The following is a 20,456-nucleotide window of genomic DNA, read 5'->3' as shown; positions in this document are numbered from 1 at the left end:
GATTATGATTCGTTGACTGATACAAAATTGGGTGTAACCTACATTAACCAATGAAATACAGAATATACAAAATGGGGTGTGTCCTACAAAAACAACTTCAATGACCACACAGGGGGAGTACTTAATCCTGCTAATCCTATTTCAACTGGCACTAATCTTGCTGGCACTTTTACTGGATGCTTGGATGCTTACCCTGGGCTAGATCTTAACGAGCCTAATTTGATGTGTCCCATTATAGGTGCTTGGATTACAATAGATGCGTTTACTCTGGGCAATGCCTTAATGACCCTAAATTGGTGTTTGCTTAAAGTTATTGTAATATAGATGATGACATGTTTACTTTATCAAAGCAGTTCATTAAATGTCTAGTCATAACTTTTTCTTACTGAAAGGTTTGTCTAAGAGTTTGAGTCCTTGATACCTTAGGCTAGGATTTTATCTTGAACATCTGTGAAATTGTGCAGCCGTAATTTACACCTTTTTCAATAGTGTGTCTGTGAGATAAGTGTTACTATTTTTGACTGGAGTCTTTCTCTAAGCTATTATTGATACATGATGAAACAAATATTCTATATTTTCCTAATATCTGAATCCTAATATATCGCTTGTAGTGGTTATAATTAATAATGAATTTTGTATGAATAATTATTCCATGATACATCTGTCTGGAGAACTACATATGGATGAGCTGCCATGATTGGCTTCCCGTTGAAATTTGTGATGTTGGTCACCCATCACTTCAGTTCCTCCAGACAATCCAAAGGCAACATAATTATTGACTCATAACTCTGGGAATGCAAAAGCTCCTTGTTTGAATGCATCTGCAGGTAACGACAAAGCAGTTGAGCTGGTATGATTGCTCTCATTGAAGCTGACGGTTTCCCTATCAAGTTTGCCAGTTGTCGAATCCTTATCTCTTTATCATCATGTGACGACAGGTTGCCACAATGTTCTGTACCTTCTCCTCTAGTAAGATCAAGTAAGACCCACCGTGTCTATCTGAAACCCCGACCACCTCTGTGATATAGTGGTTAGAGCATCCGCTCGGAGAGCGGAAGGTCATGGTCCCATCTCCGGCCACGTCATACCAAAAGACGTTAAAATATGGTACTTGTTGGTCCCTGCCTGGCGCTCAGCATTAATGGGTACAACAAGGACTGGTCGGCTATGCACAAGATATTGACCAGGGCCCGGTTGTTCAAAACTTGGTTATCTTTTAACCAGCCGTTAAGTACATTTAACCGACTGTTAACTAATAACAGAGGGTTTTCTTGTTGTTCAAAACTCTGTTAACTTTTAACAGGATGTTAACGTGACGTTAAGTTAACACACCTAAGGACTGCCGATAACTTTTTAATAGTGTGGTTAATTCGCAAAATGGCGTTCATGGCTAACACTGCTTTCATGATGCCAGTTAAAATTTTGCAAGGTGATTAGCAGCGTCTGACAAACAGGGGGCACGCACTGTTAGTGGCCCTTAGCTTCTATGCAAGTGGGATGTTTTACAAGTTGTGGGGGACACTCTGGGTATAGACAAGAGTACAGTGTCTAGGATCATCTGCGATGTGACCGATGTCCTAGTGGCAGACCACCTCCATGGTGTAGTGGTTAGAGCGTCTGCCCAGAGAGCGGAAAGTTGTGGGTTCGAAAAGACGTTAAAATATGGTACTTGTTGGTCCCTGCCTGGCTCTCGGAATTAATGGGTACAACAAGGACTGGTTGGCTCGGAGTCAGTATAATGTGTCTGAGGTGGGTATTCATGCTTCACTGCTGCATGGTATCTCAGTGGGCTAGCACTATAAAACCAGCTTAAGTCTGGGCTAGTACAAGCAGCCGCACATACAAATACACACGCATGCACGTCGTCATATGAGCGAAATATTCTCAAGTACAACGTAAAACCCAATTTCACCTCACCTCACCCAAGTGGCAAAGCGTAACATTTACATTTCATGGCTGACTGACAATCAACACCTTCGCAAAAATGAAGACGGCTTCTTCGTGCTTGAAGGTTTTCCCAAAGTAATTGGATATGTAGATGGGACACATATTCGTATACAAGCACCTTCCTAAGATGAACCTGCATATGTAAACAGGAAAGGATATCACAGCATAAACGTGCAGGCTGTGTGCGATCACGAAGGTAAACACTTCCTTACAACTTGAACAATTAGAGTGGCTTCCCTTGGTGACCTGATTTGACTCTAAGAATTCATTAATAGATGTTGACCAAATGTAATATTTTAGTACATGTATATGAAGCACCCATAAAATGTATCTAAATAATTTCGACTGTTTTTTATATCCACAATGTAGCTGAAAGTTTTAAATTTGCATTCATATATATAAATGGCAATAATGAAACAATTTTCCCAAATATTTGCAAATGTCATTAGTATGTAGGTCTACAATTAATATGTAAGAAAAATTTAAGAAGTAAAGTGAAATATATACTGCACCACAAAAGAAATGTCGCACTGATAGGGGTTTCTTAAAGCACACACTTTAATTCACTCTAATTAGCAATAAAAACGGAGGACTGAGTTCAAACTTGACAAGTATGGTTAACACATTTTCTGGAATCATATTTAGAGTTAACACAAACAAAATCACCAAAAATGGTACCATTAAGATGCCCCAAAGTCAATATCGTGTGTGGCCTCTATGGACATCGATGAATGAGTGAGTCGTCAGTACATGGAACGAATTACAGTACAATTTCGATTGAAAAACATGTTAAGAAAACGGGACAATCATAATAAAATCACCACCTTGCAAAAACAAATTTTTGCACTTGGTTTTGAAAAGCAACGTTTCTTTTGTGGTTCGGTATAGATGAAACCTAACATTACACAGATATCAAATTCCCGAATTAGTTTATTATGACGTTTTTCATAACTGTCGGCATACAATATGACATAATTATTGTCATATTAAATACCATTTTAACATGCATTGTTTACTCAGTTAGAACTTGAATTGAAGATATATACGAAAGCAATTTTTTCATAATCATTTCTAATTATATTGTGACAAGTAGTAGATACAATGATAGTCCGGGACCAAGTCCAAGAAAAGCCTCTGCAAAGCCTTATTTCACAAATAAAGCTTTTGTTAGGCCCTAAGGTCTCACCAACCATTGTCTACTACTTTTGAACCCCCAGTTAACTTCCCGACCCCATGTGGCACTACTGTGCCGCTATGCCCGCGAACTAGCACATTATCGAGAGCACAAAAATGGTCAGGACTACTAGATTGGTACTACCTTTTTTGCATTTTTTCCCCCCGCAACAGTAGTCAAAGATTTCCAATTAGAGGGTTGGTAGTTCCAATGTATAGCACTACATATAGCAGAAGATGGCAACCGAAACGACTTTCCAACAAATGGGCCTGCGGGTCGAAAAGTCTGTAGGAGCACATCTACTCCTAGAAAATACTGTAGACAGCAATCTTGTGTCGAATATCGCCGGCGCCGACTATCTTGCTGGACATCTTGGTAGAACAAATCTACAACCTTTGGAAGGCCTACCTACATTCGTAGACGATATATACGTGTTTGGCTACCTCCAACGCAAAGACTGCGTTTGCAAGAACGCCAAGGTATCCTGCATGACTGGAAGGGAAGGTTCCGCACAACTCGTCGTTTCCAGAATCTCCATCGCAGTACAAGAGTCTTTGGCGAACCCCAAACATGTGCAAACAAATATCCTACACACGATAGGAATACGAAAAGACAACTGTGGAGCAATACGGAGCACCATCGCTAGAATAGAGAGAGAGACCGGAATGACAAGTGGCAAGAACTATATCCAGAAGAGAAGGCATACGCTCTATTCGTAGCAAAGATAGACGTTTCCGAAATACCCATCAGCAAGCTACAAACGTCGATTCCAAAACTAGAACGCCAACTACTAGCACACGGCTATGGGCTGTATTCTATCGACTATACAAGAGATTTCTCTGGTGTACTGGACCGCAAGTGACTGGTGGAATATCTTTGGAAGAAACATGGTTTCCGAGAGCAAGGAGACTTCTAGACAATTCTAGACAATACGGGTAGTGTTGGGGCCCACGTCTGTACTTGGGTCGAAACCTGGAATGGCTATACAATGCGAACGAAACTCTACAACAAGGTTGTTTCCAATTTCGAAGCAGGAGAAGTCCGCGAGCAAATCGGAGGACATCTGGCAGACTATGTGGATTGCCCAAACCAACACTTGCGGAAAACTTTCCTGCATCCAGACGTGCAAGCCCGTGGTTGTACTCGCATAGAAGTTTCGCTCTACGCACATCCACCCAACTCGGAAGAAATAGCAAACGATTTGGTAGAACAAACTCTACAGATGGTATCTCCTCCAGACACCAACTTGTTCGTAGTACAACCACCAGCAAAACAATGGGAAAACCTATCGAAATGTCTAGACCGCTGTCTCGTTCTGGCAGATCGCCCACAGGGCACCATCTTCGTAGTTTGGTATGCACATTCGGAGACGGGTAGAATTTCTGGGGTCCGTATTGCTACCTACAAGAGCCGACAACGATGCTACGTGGGAGAAAGCGATAGAATGGGCTGCAGCAGATTTTGGTTTCTGAGCATGTCCAATATTTCGGGTAGATATACTCTCCGCTACAGATACTGGTGTGGAGCTAGGTCCACTACGTTGCTATACAAAGGATCCCGATGCCAAAACGATACTGTCTGCGAGTAGAAGACCAATCCAGCTACATCCAAATGGAGCAGATCCAAGTATTTTATTGCCTAAAGCTTTTGTTAGGCCCTTAGATCTCACCAACCATTGTCTACTACTTTTGAACTCCCAGTTAACTTCCCGGCCACACGTGACACTACTGTGCTGCACGTGGCACTACTGTGCCGCTATGCCCGCGAACTAGCACATTATCGAGAGAACAAAAATGGTCAGGACTACTAGATTGGTACTACCTTTTTTGCATTTTTTCCCCCCGCAACAGTAGTCGAAGATTTCCAATTAGAGGGTTGGTAGTTCCAATGTATAGCACTACATATAGCAGAAGATGGCAACCGAAACGACTTTCCAACAAATGGGCCTGCGGGTCGAAAAGTCTGTAGGAGCACATCTACTCCTAGAAAATACTGTAGACAGCAATCTTGTGTCGAATATCGCCGGCGCCGACTATCTTGCTGGACATCTTGGTAGAACAAATCTACAACCTTTGGAAGGCCTACCTACATTCGTGAGCGATATATACGTGTTTGGCTACCTCCAACGCAAAGACTGCGTTTGCAAGAACGCCAAGGTATCCTGCACGACTGGAAGGGAAGGTTCCGCACAACTTCGTCTTTTTCCAGAATCTCCATCGCGAGTACAAGAGTCTTTGGCTTAACCCCAAACATGTGCAAACAAATATCCTACACACGATAGGAATACTTAAAAGACAACTGTGGAGCAATACGGAGCACCATCGCTAGAAAAGAGAGAGAGACCGAAAGAAAGCGAAAAGACAAGTGGCAAGAACTATATCCGAAGAGAAGGCATACGCTCTATTAAGTAGCAAAGATAAACGTTTCCGAAATACCCATCGGCAAGCTACAAACGTCGATTCCAAAACTAGAACGCCAACTACTAGCACACGGCTATGGGCTGTATTCTATCGACTATACAAGAGATTTCTCTGGTGTACTGGACCGCAAGCGACTGGTGGAATACCTTTGGAAGAAACATGGTTTCCGAGAGCAAGGAGACTTGTCTTCTGCTATGCAGTCGAACAGTCCAACAATTCTAGACAATACGGGTAGTGTTGGGGCCCACGCCTGTACTTGGGTCGAAACCTGGAATGGCTATACAATGCTTAACGAAACTCTACAACAAGGTTGTTTCCAATTTCGAAGCAGGAGAAGTCCATGAAAGCAAATCGGAGGACATCTGGCAGACTATGTGGATTGCCCAAACCAACACTTGCGGAAAACTTTCCTGCATCCAGACGTGCAAGCCCGTGGTTGTACTCGCATAGAAGTTTCGCTCTACGCACATCCACCCAACTCGGAAGAAATAGCAAACGATTTGGTAGAACAAACTCTACAGATGGTATCTCCTCCAGACACCAACTTGTTCGTAGTACAACCACCAGCAAAACAATGGGAAAACCTATCGAAATGTCTAGACCGCTGTCTCGTTCTGGCAGATCGCCCACAGGGCACCATCTTCGTAGTTTGGTATGCACATTCGGAGACGGGTAGAATTTCTGGGGTCCGTATTGCTACCTACAAGAGCCGACAACGATGCTACGTGGGAGAAAGCGATAGAATGGGCTGCAGCAGATTTTGGTTTCTGAGCATGTCCAATATTTCGGGTAGATATACTCTCCGCTACAGATACTGGTGTGGAGCTAGGTCCACTACGTTGCTATACAAAGGATCCCGATGCCAAAACAATACTGTCTGCGAGTAGAAGACCAATCCAGCTACATCCAAATGGAGCAGATCCAAGTATTCTATTGCCTTCTTGCAAAACAGTAGAGTGGGAATGGAGAACAGCCAAATGTAGTCTTGCTCTATCTCTTCGGTTTCTATAGAAGATAGCTTTCTAGGATCTGAGGCAACTATAATGTGCTAGTTCGCGGGCATAGCGGCACAGTAGTGTCACGTGTGGCCGGGAAGTTAACTGGGAGTTCAAAAGTAGTAGACAATGGTTGGTGAGATCTAAGGGCCTAACAAAAGCTTTATTTGTGAAATAAGGCTTTGCAGAGGCTTTTGTTGGACTTGGTCTCGGACTATCATTGTATCTACTACTTGACAAAAAAATTGAGGATATTTTGTTACATGTATCTGAACCGTAACTGTTTCCTTATCGGGAAAAATAAAAAAATAAGGATGATATATTATCTACTGGTACATATATTTCATACAAAAATATTAATGAAGAATGCAGTCACAATTTATGTTAAGACACACATATAGTATCTGACACGCCCATAAAATATCTCATAATTTTGATTGATGTCTCCCTCTGCGTAAAGCAAACAAAAGATTAATGATTTTTATGTAATCTTACAGGAAAATTCACAGACATTTGTGCCAAATGGCCCGGGGCTGCTCACAACAGTTACTACAGGAAAATTCACAAACATTTGTGCCAAATGGCCCGGGGCTGCTCACGACAGTTACATCTTCAGAACCTCGTCACTCTGCGCACTCATAGAGAGGACCCACACCTCTATCTCTGATGGCTTCATTTTGGGAGACAATGGCTACCCCTGCAGACCATTCCTGCTGACCCCCTACCTCAACCCACAAGGACGACATCAACAACGTTACGACTCTCTGTGTGCTTCAAGGGTCACTATTGAGAAAACGTTTGGTCGGTGGAAGAGACCAGTCTGAGGTACTGGATACATTATTAAAATATATGTCTGAGACTTCCGGTATGCGCACTGACGGGTAAAGACGTTAGCATCGTGGTGCTCTTGAAAATCCTTATCAGTCTTCAATAATGAATGCCTCCTCGAGAAAATCAAGTACCAAAACAGGTAAAGGGGGTGGTCAAGTCACCAGGGAGGGCGATATAGAGCAGTTTATGACCGGTGACAGTCATAATGACCAATCTAACTCTGCACATCATGATTCGACCCCCGCCATCATGGCAGCCAATGTCGAAAAGATTGAAGAGCTTTTGGATAAACAGACGGAAAAAATATGTGAAAAGTTAACTATGGAGATAAAGAAAGTGTCGGACCGAGTAGACGATATTGAGGAAGGCCTCCAATCCCATGAGAAGGACATAAACGATCTGAAAACAAGCATGAAGGAGATGGAAAACGCTCTTAGAGAGGAGATCGCCATGTGCAATCAAAGATGGCTAGAAACTTCATGCTATTCACGCCGAACAAACTTACTGATCTACGGTATAATTGAGTCCTCCGGTGAAGATGTAGTGAAAAAAATCAGAGATTTCCTGAAGACTTCCTTGATGTTTCCTGAAGACGCAGACGATTCTATGCTGTTCATCAACGCTCACAGATTACCGAGGATGCCTCGTCCTGACGGACATGTCGTGCAGGGTCCTACCCCTATCATTGTGAAGTTTGTTTCGATGTTCGACAGGAACAGAGTGCTATTCGCTGCCTGAAACAAACTGAGACATTCAAAGTAAAGCATGGTGACAGATTTACTTGGTATCCTAAAAAAGGAAAGAGCCATGCTACTGACGAAAGTCAAGGAACTGCGACAGACTGGCATGTTTGCTCGTGTCCAGGAATCTAACTTTCACATCTACATCGTCACAAAAAAGTCTCCTAAGGACAAGTGGACTAAATTCGAACATTAACGATTGGAACAAATCTGCAATTTTCCCAAGTGTCGCAGAGCTTTATGACGGGAATTCAGTTCATGTGTTTTTGCCTTGTGTGATTTATTTCGAAACAAAAGGAAGAAAAATCTTGTGAATTCTTGGAATTATCATGGAATAATAATTCATACAAAATTCATTATTCATTATTACTACTACAAGCAATATATTAGGATTCAGATATTAGGAAAATATAAATATAGAATATTAGTAATAGCTTAGAGAAAGACTCCAGTCAAAAGTTGTAAAACTCATCTCACAGACATACTATTGAAAAAGGTATAAATTACGGCTACACAATTTCACAGATATTCAAGATAAAATCCTAGCCTAAGGTATTGAGGACTCAAGCTGTTAGCAACCCTTTCAGTAATTCAGAGTTATGACCAGATGATAAAATGAACTACTTTCATAAAGTAAACATGTCATCATCTATATTACAAAACTTTAAGCAAACACCAATTAAGGGTTATAAAGACATGGCCCAGAGTAAACGCATCTATTGTAATCCAAGCACCTATAATTGACACATCAGATTAGGCTCGTTAAGATCTAGCCCAGGGTAAGCATCCAAGAATCCAGTAAAAGTGCCAACAAGATAAATGCCAGTTAAAATAGGATTAACAGGATTAAGAGTAATTGCCCTGTCTTGTCATTAGTAGGACACCCCCCATTTTGTATATTCTGTAATTTGATAGGGTAATGTAGGTTACTCCCATTTTTGTATCAGTGAACCAATCGTAATCTCTTTATTGTTTTAATTGTAGATAAAAAGTCTCTAACTGCATTTGTCCATCAGTAGGGTTTAGACTCCCAACACAGGTCAGCTCTAGCCCTCAGCCCAGAGTGTTGTACCGACTCTCTGTGGCCACCCCATGTTATTCCGTTCTTTTAATTAAAATTGTGATTAGCTTCTTGTGACTTCGGACTCTTTGCTGAGTTAATTCCCCCAAGCAGACCAGCACGTCAGTTAGATAAGGGGTTTCACCGGAACCCTCACTTGGACCCAAGACCCTTATCATAATAGAATATTCATGTTAAAATGTTGAAATATGTTCTCTAAGATTCTGCTTTTATTTGTGAAGGACTTAATTTACTCACACATGGACATACTACTTGCCAGCCACGAAAGACAATGGAAACGAATTGGTATGCACAATCATCCTGAAAAGTCGCTATAAAAACTTTCTGCAGAATAATACCCACCTGAATGTCTTAGTATCTGGAGAATCTTTATATATTTATATAATCTTGTCCTTCCATTGCATTTCTTTTAATTAATTCCGTCCATTTAGTAGAGTAGTTGATGGGCCAACAGTAGCTAGATAAATGTAACGCGTTTATCTCCCTTTACTTGTGAACTCGCTTTATTATCGGTTATTTCTCAGAGACACTGTTACGAGACAATAGAGCACTTGCTACGTAGTGTATATCTGAAGGAATGCTTATGTTTTTCTTGTTGTACTTGTTCTGTGTGTGTGTGAGCGAAATAGTGGTTAATATCGTTTTGTTTCATAAATCCTCAAGATGGTCGTGTTTTTTCGTTTCAGTCATAGCTTTTCTTGAAGGGCACCACATTCATAATACTATGCAGTTATGTCAATATTTTGTAAGATTTTCACACCAATACCTCATCCTAGACAACAGTCTGTAACATGGATGACAAATTTAGCTGTTGTTCTCAAAACTGTCAAGGCTTGGAGATTCCCCAAAAAGGAAGGATGTTCTAATTTTTTTGAGAGCTAAGAAACACTCAATTTACTTGCTTCAAGATATCCATTTTGACAGTATGTTAGAGTTGTATGTTCGAGCAGAATGGGGTTTTGATTGTATCCTTAATTGTAATAATAGCCAATCCCAAGGTGTTGCAATTTTAATCAATAACAACTTTACTTACAAGATTCATAGGGTAATTAAAGGTGACAAGGGGAATTTTCTGATTGTTGATATAACAACTTGTGACAAAAAGAACAAAGTTGATAAATCTTTATGGGCCTAACGAGGACTGTCCAAATTTTTATATTTCCATACTTCAACAAGCGTTGTCTGTTAACAATGAACACTTCATCTTTGGTGGTGACTGGAATCTTGTTTTAAACCCAGACGTTGATGTTTATAATTATATTAAAGTCAATAATCCAAATGCTCGGGAGCAAGTGTTAAAGTTGATTGGTGAGCTTAATCTAATTGATGTATGGAGAGATCACAATCCAGATTCTATGAAATTCACTTGGGGTAGGAAAAATCCTCTTAAATAAGCTCCTCTAGATTTCTTTCTACTGTCTGAATCTCTGTTCCCTTATATTCAGTCAATGGGTATCAATGCTGGCTACAGAACAGACCATTCACTATAGACGTCCGGTTTAGTTTTAATGATCAGGGGAAAAGAAGTTCGTATTGGAAATTTAACTCTTCTCTTCTGAAAGATTAGGATTATATTTTGACTATAAAAGAAGTGATTTCAAATGTGAATAAGCAATATGCTGCACTTGTTTACAATTTTGATAACTTAAATTAAGTACCTACCTGTGATATTCAATTTAGAATACATGATCAACTGTTTTAGAAACTCTCTTAATGGGCATAAGGGGGAAAACAATATCCTACTCCTACATAAAAAAAAAAAATCCAAAAAAGAACATGACTTGACTGAACAAATTGAAAATTTAGAAAACTCAATCTCTACTTCTCAAGATGTAGAAATTCTTGATGCTAAGAAAAGAGAATTGGAATGTCTGCGTAAAACGAAAATGGAAGTGATATTTGTTAGATCAAGGGCCAAATGGATTGATGAGGGAGAGAAAGTTACCAGTTATTTTTGTAACTTGGAAAACAGAAATTTTGTAAGGAAAACTATGAATGAAATTGAAAAACCTGATGGATCTGTTATACATGAGTCTAGTGACATTCTTGAAGAAGCAAAGTCTTTTTATGAGAATCTTTATTCATGCAACAAGGACTCTCAGTCTAATTTAGACATTTGTGATGTCTTAAGTGAGGATTTGCCTGTCTTGGATAAAGGTTATGTTATTCACGACGAATTATTGAAGTCACTGAAAAGTATGAAAAACAACAAAAGTCCCGGTACAGATGGTTTTACTGCAGAATTCTTCAAAATGTTTTGGATTGATTTGGGTTATTTTGTGTTGCAGACAATCAATAGTGCTATCGACATTGGCGAGTTATCCATTACACAAAAGTTAGGTGTCATTACTTATATTCCTAAGGGTGATAAACCTGAGAGGTTTCTTACAAACTGGAGGCCCATTTCCTTGCTTATTGTAGTTTACAAAATGGCTTCTTCTTGTATTGCAGAAAGGCTTAAAAAGGTCCTCCCAATTCTAATTAATAATGACCAAACTGGCTTTATGTCCAATAGATATATTGGTGATAACATAAGAATTGTTTATGATACTTTAGTTTTTACAGATATTTATCCCATTTAAAACTCCAATGGAACCCCTCAACATTCAAGGTTTTAGGTGTTACTCTTAGCACAAATATTTCAGATATTGTTCAGGTCAATTTTAGCTCAAAACTTTTTGAATTAAAACAGCTGATGAGTAAGTGGATTAACAGAATCTTAACCCCACTTGGAAAGATTGCTTTGATTAAATCGTTACTTATTTCTAAACTTAATTATCTTTTTCTAACTCTTCCTAATCCTCCTGGTGTTTTTCTTAAGGAACTTAACAAAATGTTGTTTAATTTTGGGTGGAATCAAATACCTGACAGAATAAAGAGAGAAACAATATGTAGACCAGTTAAGGAGGGTGGATTGGGTATGATTAATATATTTGAATATGTCAAAGCTTTGAAGGTTACTTAGATGAGAAAACTAGTTACTAAAGATCCCAAGTGGAAATATATTTTAAATGCTAGTTATTGTAAATGTAGTGAATTTGATAAGCATGGCAAAGAATTTTTGAAAAAACGTTTCAGAAATCTGAAAAATCCCTTCTGGATTGATTGTTTCAATGCTTTTTATGATTTTTCAAGTAAAATTAAACCTGCTAATTTAGAAGATTTCTTGTCTGATCATATATTTTTTAATAGCAATATTGTAATTGATAAGAAAACTATTTTTTATGAAGGGTGGTTTCAAAGGGGTATCTCTCAAATTTGTGATCTTGTTGATGAAAATGGCAGTTATCTGTCTCTGGTTGATTTTAATGAAAGGTATCAATTGAATGTATCATTTTTAGAATACTATGGTGTCATTGCTCAAAACGAAAATATTTTGCTGGCTTGTCAATTGTGAAAGAAAACACTGGACAATGTGCAGGAAATACACCAATTACTCGGTTGTTACTTTCAATTAATAAAGGCTCCAAAGCCTATTACTATATCCTTTGTTCTTTAAATGGGACATCAAGAGCACAGTTAAAGTGGCAAGAGGATGTTCAGTGTGGAACTGTGTTTTCCTAAAATCATTTAAATCAACACAAGACACCAAATTGAGATGGTTCCAGTACAGGATACTTCATAGAATTTTAACTACCAATACATTTCTTAAAAAAGTTAAAATAAAAGATTCTGACATTTGTTCATTCTGTAATAAAGAAACGGAATCTATTTGTCACTTGTTATGGAAATGTGAATTTGTGCAAAGCTTTTGATCAAACTTTTTGTCATGGTTAACAGAAGGTTGTGACCACATCCATGATCTCAATCTCACTATGGAACTGATCATTTTTGGCTGTAAGAAAAATGTTTTTACTGACTCTGTTTTTGACTTGTTCATATTATTGGGAAAATATTATTTGTACAAATGCAAGCTCAATTCTGTTTTACCAAATATTGCTCAGTTCATATGTGAGTTGATATTGAGATATAGTATTGAAAAATGTATTTTCTTTAACAAAAGCTGTAACGCCGAATTTGATTCGAAATGCCTCTTATATCATGGCTTATTCAAAGACTGAATTAATTATATTCTTAATATGTTTGATAATTAAAAATAATCTTGTATTTGTGTGAATGGTGAGTGAATGGATTGTCTTGTTTCGTAAAAATTTCCACCTCTATCCCATTAAATTACTGTATATCTTCGGACTGAGCTGTCCCCTGTCTGCTTAGTTTTGACTGTAACAGGGATTCAGAAATAATTTTTTTTTTTAAATATAAAAAAATATATATATGTCTGACTATATGCTGACTATTTTATGACTTATTGCTACCATGAAGAAAATTTCAGATGTAAAGCTATAATTTTGAACCATGATAATTGTGTAATGTAGTAGTATACACAATGGTGGTACGGGACCAGGTTCCCCCAAGGGCTCAATTTTTTAAATTGAGCCCTTGAGGAGTCCCTAATCCCGTACCACCATTGTGTATACTACTACTGAGTTGCATGCAAAATTTGATGAAAATTGGTTGAATAGTTTCTGAAATATTTGACTTTTAAGTGAGCATGGGGTCGGTCGGGAAAAACCAAAATGTCCAACTTTTTGTCGTAATTAAGTCTTAATTAATCTAATGAAGTCATCGAGAGTGTTCCCAATGCTGTTTTGCTATAGCGTAACCATCTGCCGAGATGCATGCAAAATTTCACGAAAATCGGTCAAATAGTTTAGGAAATAATCACTTTTTTAGTGAGCGTGGGGTCGGTCTGGCGGAAGGCTAACAATCCAACGTATTGTCGTACTTGTTATATATTATCGAGGCGAGAGGTGTTTTTGGCTGAATGAAACGCAGGTCTCGGAAGTCATCACCTCGCTACCGTCTCGTGGGTTGCTTTGAGCGAGCGCTGTGGGCGAGTCGCAGTGTGTGGCTCGGCTCGGCTTGTACAGCCGACTGGCTGGCTGGCTGGCACTCTCGTCAGTTCCCCTGAGCGCTGTGGGCGAGTCACAGTGTGTGTATGTCTCGGCTCGGCTATGATGCACGGCCGGCTGACTATCGAGGCGACAGCTGTGTGAAGCTGAATGAAAACACAGGTCTCGGCATTCCTCCCGGGTTGTTCCTCGGTCTGGCTGGCTACATTATGTCGGGCCTGTTGCTTCCCTTGTTCTATCAAATTTTTGTTCTTGTCTTCGCAAATGACGGTGTTTTTACGAATTTCTTGTTTCATTCTGTGATATTTTGCGATTTCTTACAGCACCAAACGAAACTCTTCTTCGGAGATTTTAGAGTCAGTGAGCGTGGTGGAAATATGATCGCCTATTGTGTTTAACTTCACTTCGGCTAGAATTCTAATTTCGTCGTGTTTCAATGCTTTACGTTGCAGTCTGCGAGACACGTACTTAAGGGTCAATCCCATCAACCCTACCACTCTGGCTGTTATTTCGATGCCTAGCACCACGGGTGCGGCCACGGTGGTGGATAATAACCCGATACCTGCTACGCCTTATCCCATGCTGACTGAAAACAGAGCGCTGTCAACACCGTCCAAGGAATTGCCGGCCCTGTGATATTTTTTCTGTAATGCCGACCGTGTATCGCGTTCACGTTCTAGTTGTTGTTTGATCTCACATATCTGTCGCAAACGAAAGCCGTCTACGGTTTCCAGTGTTTTTGCTATTTCATCCACGACTGGGTACAGTCTCATCCTCTGTGTGTGTGTGTGTGTGTGTGTGTGTGTGTGTGTGTGTGTGTGTGTGTGTGTGTGTGTGTGTGTGTGTGTGTGTGTGTGTGTGTGTGTGTGTGTGTGTGTGTGTGTGTGTGTGTGTGTGTGTGTGTGTGTGTGTTTATAAAATAATATTAAATTGGTTTTCTGTTAATGTCCGATCAATGTATTTGAGGCTGATAAGGTTTAGATTATCGTACAAGTAAACATTCGAGACATGAATCGATTTTTTTTCTATAACACACACTCCATCGAGGCTTATTAAGGGTGTCGATCCCGGTTTTATGACGATACGACACCGTTAGTGATTGTGTCTGTCGAACCAGCGTATTATCAAACCAGGCAAAAGTGTTCGTTCTGACCTCCCACGAGCGTCAGTGAGATAGACATCTACTACGAGCGTGGTGTGTGATTTGATAGTCAAATTTGAATCGAAAAAATCCCGTTTGTAATCGGGTACGTCAAACCGTAAATATGAAGCCACGTCGTTTGAAGCTAACATGTTGCCCGTGTGACCTGGTATTCGTAAAACTTGTACATCAAACTCTGGAGTAAAAGACGTGAGAAGGATCAAAATTTTGGAGACATAACCATTGTTTTTAAAAGATATGTGGGGTGAGGTGAGGGTCATGTCGATCAACCAGTCTGGCTGTTTGAAGTCAGCTAGTGACACCCGCTCATATACGTTGTCTTTTAAGTGCAGGACGTACAAGGTGTTTTCCTCGCCGGGCAGATCGAATCACCGCGTGTACCCGAGATCGGCTAGCATTACATTGGGATGATGGTTGTTCATCGGTTGTTTTTATACAAATTTACGAAATGGTTTTCAATTGGTTATTTGATAATTCCTCGGACGTGCACTTCAAACCCATGAGATGTATGTTGTCGAGTAGGAAAATTTTGGTGAGCGATATCGTGTCTGCCACGGTAACATTGACTCCCTGCAGACTGGTGTAGGCGTTAAAGTTCACCCGCACGTTAACGGAGCAAACTTTGTATTGTTGTTGTTTGGCCCAGCAGAGTTTGATCCCTTTCACGATTTCGACGACGTCACACGCCAACGGGGGTTCGCCAAGGTAGACTTGGACGTGGATTTCGCTGGCAGTTTTTCAAAGACGTCTACCATGCTGTCGAATTCTGACACCATCTGCAATCCCACGTTTTGCGTCCCGGGTTTGCTCGACAGCATGTGGGCTACTCTTTGCCTCAACGTGCTGACGATCACGCTGCGTTTTTGTGTAGGGATGTAAGCCACTAGCAGCGTTCCATTGTTCACGACTTTCGTCAGGTAGTGATCTTTGTTGTCCGTGAAAACATGGGGAGAGTCGAGCGTGATGTTGAGATTCCAGTCGATTTGAGATGGCACTAATACCCATTTGTTGTCGTCGTTGAAGATGAGAGTGTACTTTGTGTTTCTGAAGACGGTCGTGGTCTCGACGTCGTCCAGGTGGAACAGCCTACCGCGGAAGGCTGGGGTTATCGTCCATTCATCATCGTCGTTGCGTATCAGGTCGTACAGCCTGTTATTGACCGCTCCTTCGGTATCGACGAAATCACCTAGGTCATTGCCGCCACCAGCGGCAGTAGAGGGCGGCAGTTCGACGCATTTGAAAATGCTGTTTTTCAGTTGTAAGGCGTACAGTTTGCCGTTGACTCCGGGTTCGTTGAATCCGCGCATGTCACCGAGGTCGAAGATCACTGTGTTGGCGCATTTTCTAACGAGTGTTCCTGGACCATGAGACTCCGTCATTGTCGTATGTGCAGCATTGCGCTGTGATATCCTATACTTACAGGATCGTGTTTAACATCAAAAACTGATATTTTAAATTCCGTGGTGTTGCCTCTGATTAATTTCTGGTAATGCCGCGACGAAAACGATTCGGTTCTGCTGTCGTTTTACTTTTCCGTTTTCACCGGCACGGCTCTCAGCAGTGTGGAAGGTCGTCGCCTTGAACATTGTCGGTCGTGCTCAGCTGATGGAGATGAATTCACAGTTTGTGATACGGAACAAGATCCGATAATTTCGCGCCTGTCACGGTGATTTCCCGTGGTATGTCGTTCGACATAAACCCGAGCATTTTAGCCAAAGGCTTACTGAGTCTCAAGTCGTTTTTTCTGTTGTTGGATAACATGACCGTGCTGTTCAAGTCGTTAATTTTGAGTTCGGCTCCCACGGGTTTGAAGATTTCTTCGTTGAGCGAGCACACGCTGTAGTATCCATCCGTTAATTGGTTGCGGACGTTATTGACGAACAGCCTGTTGATTTTGCCGATGATGTTGGTCCATAGCGGGTAGTAGGTGATATCGCAGAGCGCGATTTCGATCTGACCAGACGTGTTATCGATCGTGTGCAGCAGTTGAACGAACTTTCCGCTCATGATTCCTGGAAGCGTCACGTACATATTGAAAAAGTAGATATGTATACTAAAATATATAACAATTCAAATATGTACAAACCGGGAGTGTTTTATTCTAAAAGTGATAATAAAAGTGCTACCTAAAAGTGCTACCTATCTCACGCAACCGAGTATTGTGGTCAATGCAAAGAATGGTTTACATTTCATGGTTCGGTTCATCGACGCATTTAAAAATTACGGGTTTTCGGTCACTAATGTGAAAACGGTTCACGCTTGGTTCCACAACCCGATGCAGTTCTGGCAGAATCAATTCAGTTTTGCCGTGTGGTGCGTGACAACCGGGTGCGGCGTGACATTGAACGACACTCGGCGTGAGTCGGTCTGTATTCACGTTTCATGTGTACTACCAGATCAGACGTGTCCTGAAAGAAATCAGCACCCCGATTCCGCAGGACAAGGCGTGGAATGCCGTAAACAATCCATACGATCGACGTGCGTATGAACGCGTTTGCGGTGAATTCAAACTAGATCCGAAGATGGTTGATTGGCGTTTGCCGGGTCCGAACAACGATTTGGGCATTCCCATCATTCACAACATGTCTTTCATGGAAGCCAGCAAACAGCTAGTGAAAGATTGGGGTTACAAAACGTATCATTACGTCAAGACGAACGAGTGGAACAACGATTACATGGCTTTCGACGACAGCAAGGATTACCGTGTTAGGAGGTTTTAGCAGGGACCCACAAATGATTGGAAAATGTTCATGCTGGACACTTCGAAAAGGTTTACTCGTGCCGGTGTTATCAGATTGAACGATTCCATTCGAATGTACGTGTGGGCTGTGCTGGCCGCTCAGATGCAAACGCGTTCCAGCATTGTGGGACATGAAGGGACAGCTTATGACGCGCAGAAATAGTCCGTGGCTAACGGCAAGGATGCCATTGCTAGACCGGTCGATCTACCGAGTGCCATCGAACGCTATGAAAACGCGCTGGAATGCGCCCGTTCGAAAGTCGACTACGTTTTAGGCACGGGACTGTACATGGCTCCGAGTGACATGCGACTGAGGGTGAACAGAGTGGTGGGCTACAACAATGAAATCGTCATTGCGACAGCTGATCAAAAGTTGGGTTTGAACCAGGACGTCTATTATGCTAGTCGAGTCGTGCCGCAGTACGAAATGGGCATCGTGGCATCATCACTGGAAGTAGAAGTAGCACCACAACAACAGCAGCTGCTGCCTCCGAAGTTACAGGCAAACAATCAGCGGCACGTCGATCGCAAAATGCGATGGTGGCTGGTGGGATCGCGGTCGGACTGTGCCTCATTTGGTTAAAAATTCCTTAGCCGCGATGACCAGACCCGCCACGGGGATGACAAAAGCCCACAGGTTTTGACCGAGCCACATGACGGTTTTCGACAAGAAGCCTAACAATCAGGAAACAATGCTGCCCAAGATGCCAGGCAGCGCTTCGGCAGCTTTGCCAGCCAGTTTAGCCAGGGCTTCGCCGAGAGATTTCAAATGTTTTTTTATCCAGTCTCTGACGTCGTCGCCTGATCGGCTTGGTGGTGTTGGGCTTGGTGTACCACCACCGCCCGTCAGTGACACGACCAGGGTTGATATGATGAAGCCCAAAGCCGTGAGAACGCTGGCGATAGTAATTCCTTGTTCCTGGAACAGAATTCGGATCTTGTCGGCCAACGTGGTGTCCTCGTTCAAAACTCTGTCGATGGTTTTGCGCACGCAGCTGATTTGTGATTGGAGGGCTTCCCGGTTGGAGGAAGCGGCTTCCAATCGGGTTCTTCTCTCGTCTTCCAGGTTGTGCAATCTTTTCTTGATGATGTTTTTCATGGCTTCGTTGTCGACGTCCACGATGTGCTCGTCGATTTCGTTCAGTTTACCCATGTTGTTCATGAGTTCTCTGCGCACGTTTTTCAAGGCTTAGTCTAGACCACAAAGTTCTCTAAAAGGAAATTTGAAACCGGGCAAGGGTTCGTTCGAGTACGTGACCAATATTTTATCGATTTCGTCTGACACTTCTTTGGCGCGCTGGGGCACTTCTGCACCACCACCGTACGTTTTGCAGATCTCGGAAGACCTTCGGTGGAAGTTGTTTGGGTCGTGTGCCGCCGTAATCTAGCAGGTTTAGTTCATCGTGTATCAGTTGATTACCGCAACGGCGACTGGCTAGCGTAGACAGGGCGAGCGGTTTTGTTGTGTGTTTGTTCATGAGATCGACATCCGGATGAGCTTTCAATCGCAGCGTCCCTTCGTTGTCGATTTTGAACTTCGAATAGTCGCGACCCAATGGTTCGACGTAAGTTTTATTGCGCTTTAAAAGGTCGCTGCCCACGGTGTCCCCCATGAACAAGGTGTCCATTGCATCATCGTCGTCATTCAGCTGGTATACGTCTGAATCGTCTATGGGAATATCGTCCGCCATTTTTGTTTATATTAAACTTATAATATACATAGTTTCAATATAAACAATGTCGCATTACGGACGAAAGCTAGATCCTTTCCGAAAATCGAGAGATCTACTCGGTGTCAAAGCCGTGCGTCAGTCGGTGACCATCACCAACAATCCGAGCACGATCGATCAAAACCAAACGCTGCTGGTTCGATTCCCCAACCTAGGCGCGAACAACGTAATAATCCCCGGCACGACTCGACTGGCTTTTCACAACACGTTGGAGTCCACGAACGACAAACGCACGATCGTTCACAACCTTGGTCATGCCATCGTCCAGAAAACCACCATCAAAATCAGCGGGAACGAGGTGCTGAGCATCGACGACAGCGACGTGTTTTACTGCTACCCGGACCTCTGGAGAACTTCAAACGAACGCGATGACATGATGTATCAAGGAATTGGTCGTGATAACGACGTATTGAATGACCTACAGAATGACCTACGGTTTTGCATACCGCTCGACTTCGAGCTGCTTGAGGGGCACATGCGTTTTACCAGGCTGCGCTGGGCGACAGGCTGGAATACGAATTCATGTTCAATGACTACGGCAAAGTCATCTTTACGCCGGACGACACCGAGGCCAGCTACGACGTCGACAACATCTCGCTGGAGTTCGACATGGGCACGAGCACGGAATTGGCCCGGCAGATTTGCACCCAGTACTCGGGAAAGCTGTCCATCCTGTACAACCTCGTGTTGAGACACCGGACGATCAACAAGGACAAGAGCGAC

At 41.9% G+C, this 20,456-nt stretch overlaps 1 protein-coding gene across 1 annotated transcript; it reads left to right on the top strand.

Annotated features, from left to right (window-relative positions):
• Positions 1–852: 852 nt before the first annotated feature.
• Positions 853–7,360, top strand: LOC124280608 (putative nuclease HARBI1). The gene is given in 4 exon segments (XM_046716590.1): positions 853–969; positions 1,494–1,607; positions 1,924–2,143; positions 7,092–7,360. Coding segments are annotated over 4 exon segments (720 nt in total).
• The last annotated feature ends 13,096 nt before the right edge of the window (positions 7,361–20,456 follow it).

The sequence above is a fragment of the Haliotis rubra genome, unplaced genomic scaffold (genome assembly GCF_003918875.1).
Source record: "Haliotis rubra isolate DU_JTF1 unplaced genomic scaffold, ASM391887v1 Scf27, whole genome shotgun sequence".
Lineage (NCBI taxonomy): Eukaryota > Metazoa > Mollusca > Gastropoda > Lepetellida > Haliotidae > Haliotis > Haliotis rubra.
The sequence above is the reverse complement of the archived record's forward strand: the minus strand, read 5'-3'. Positions and strand labels throughout refer to the sequence as shown.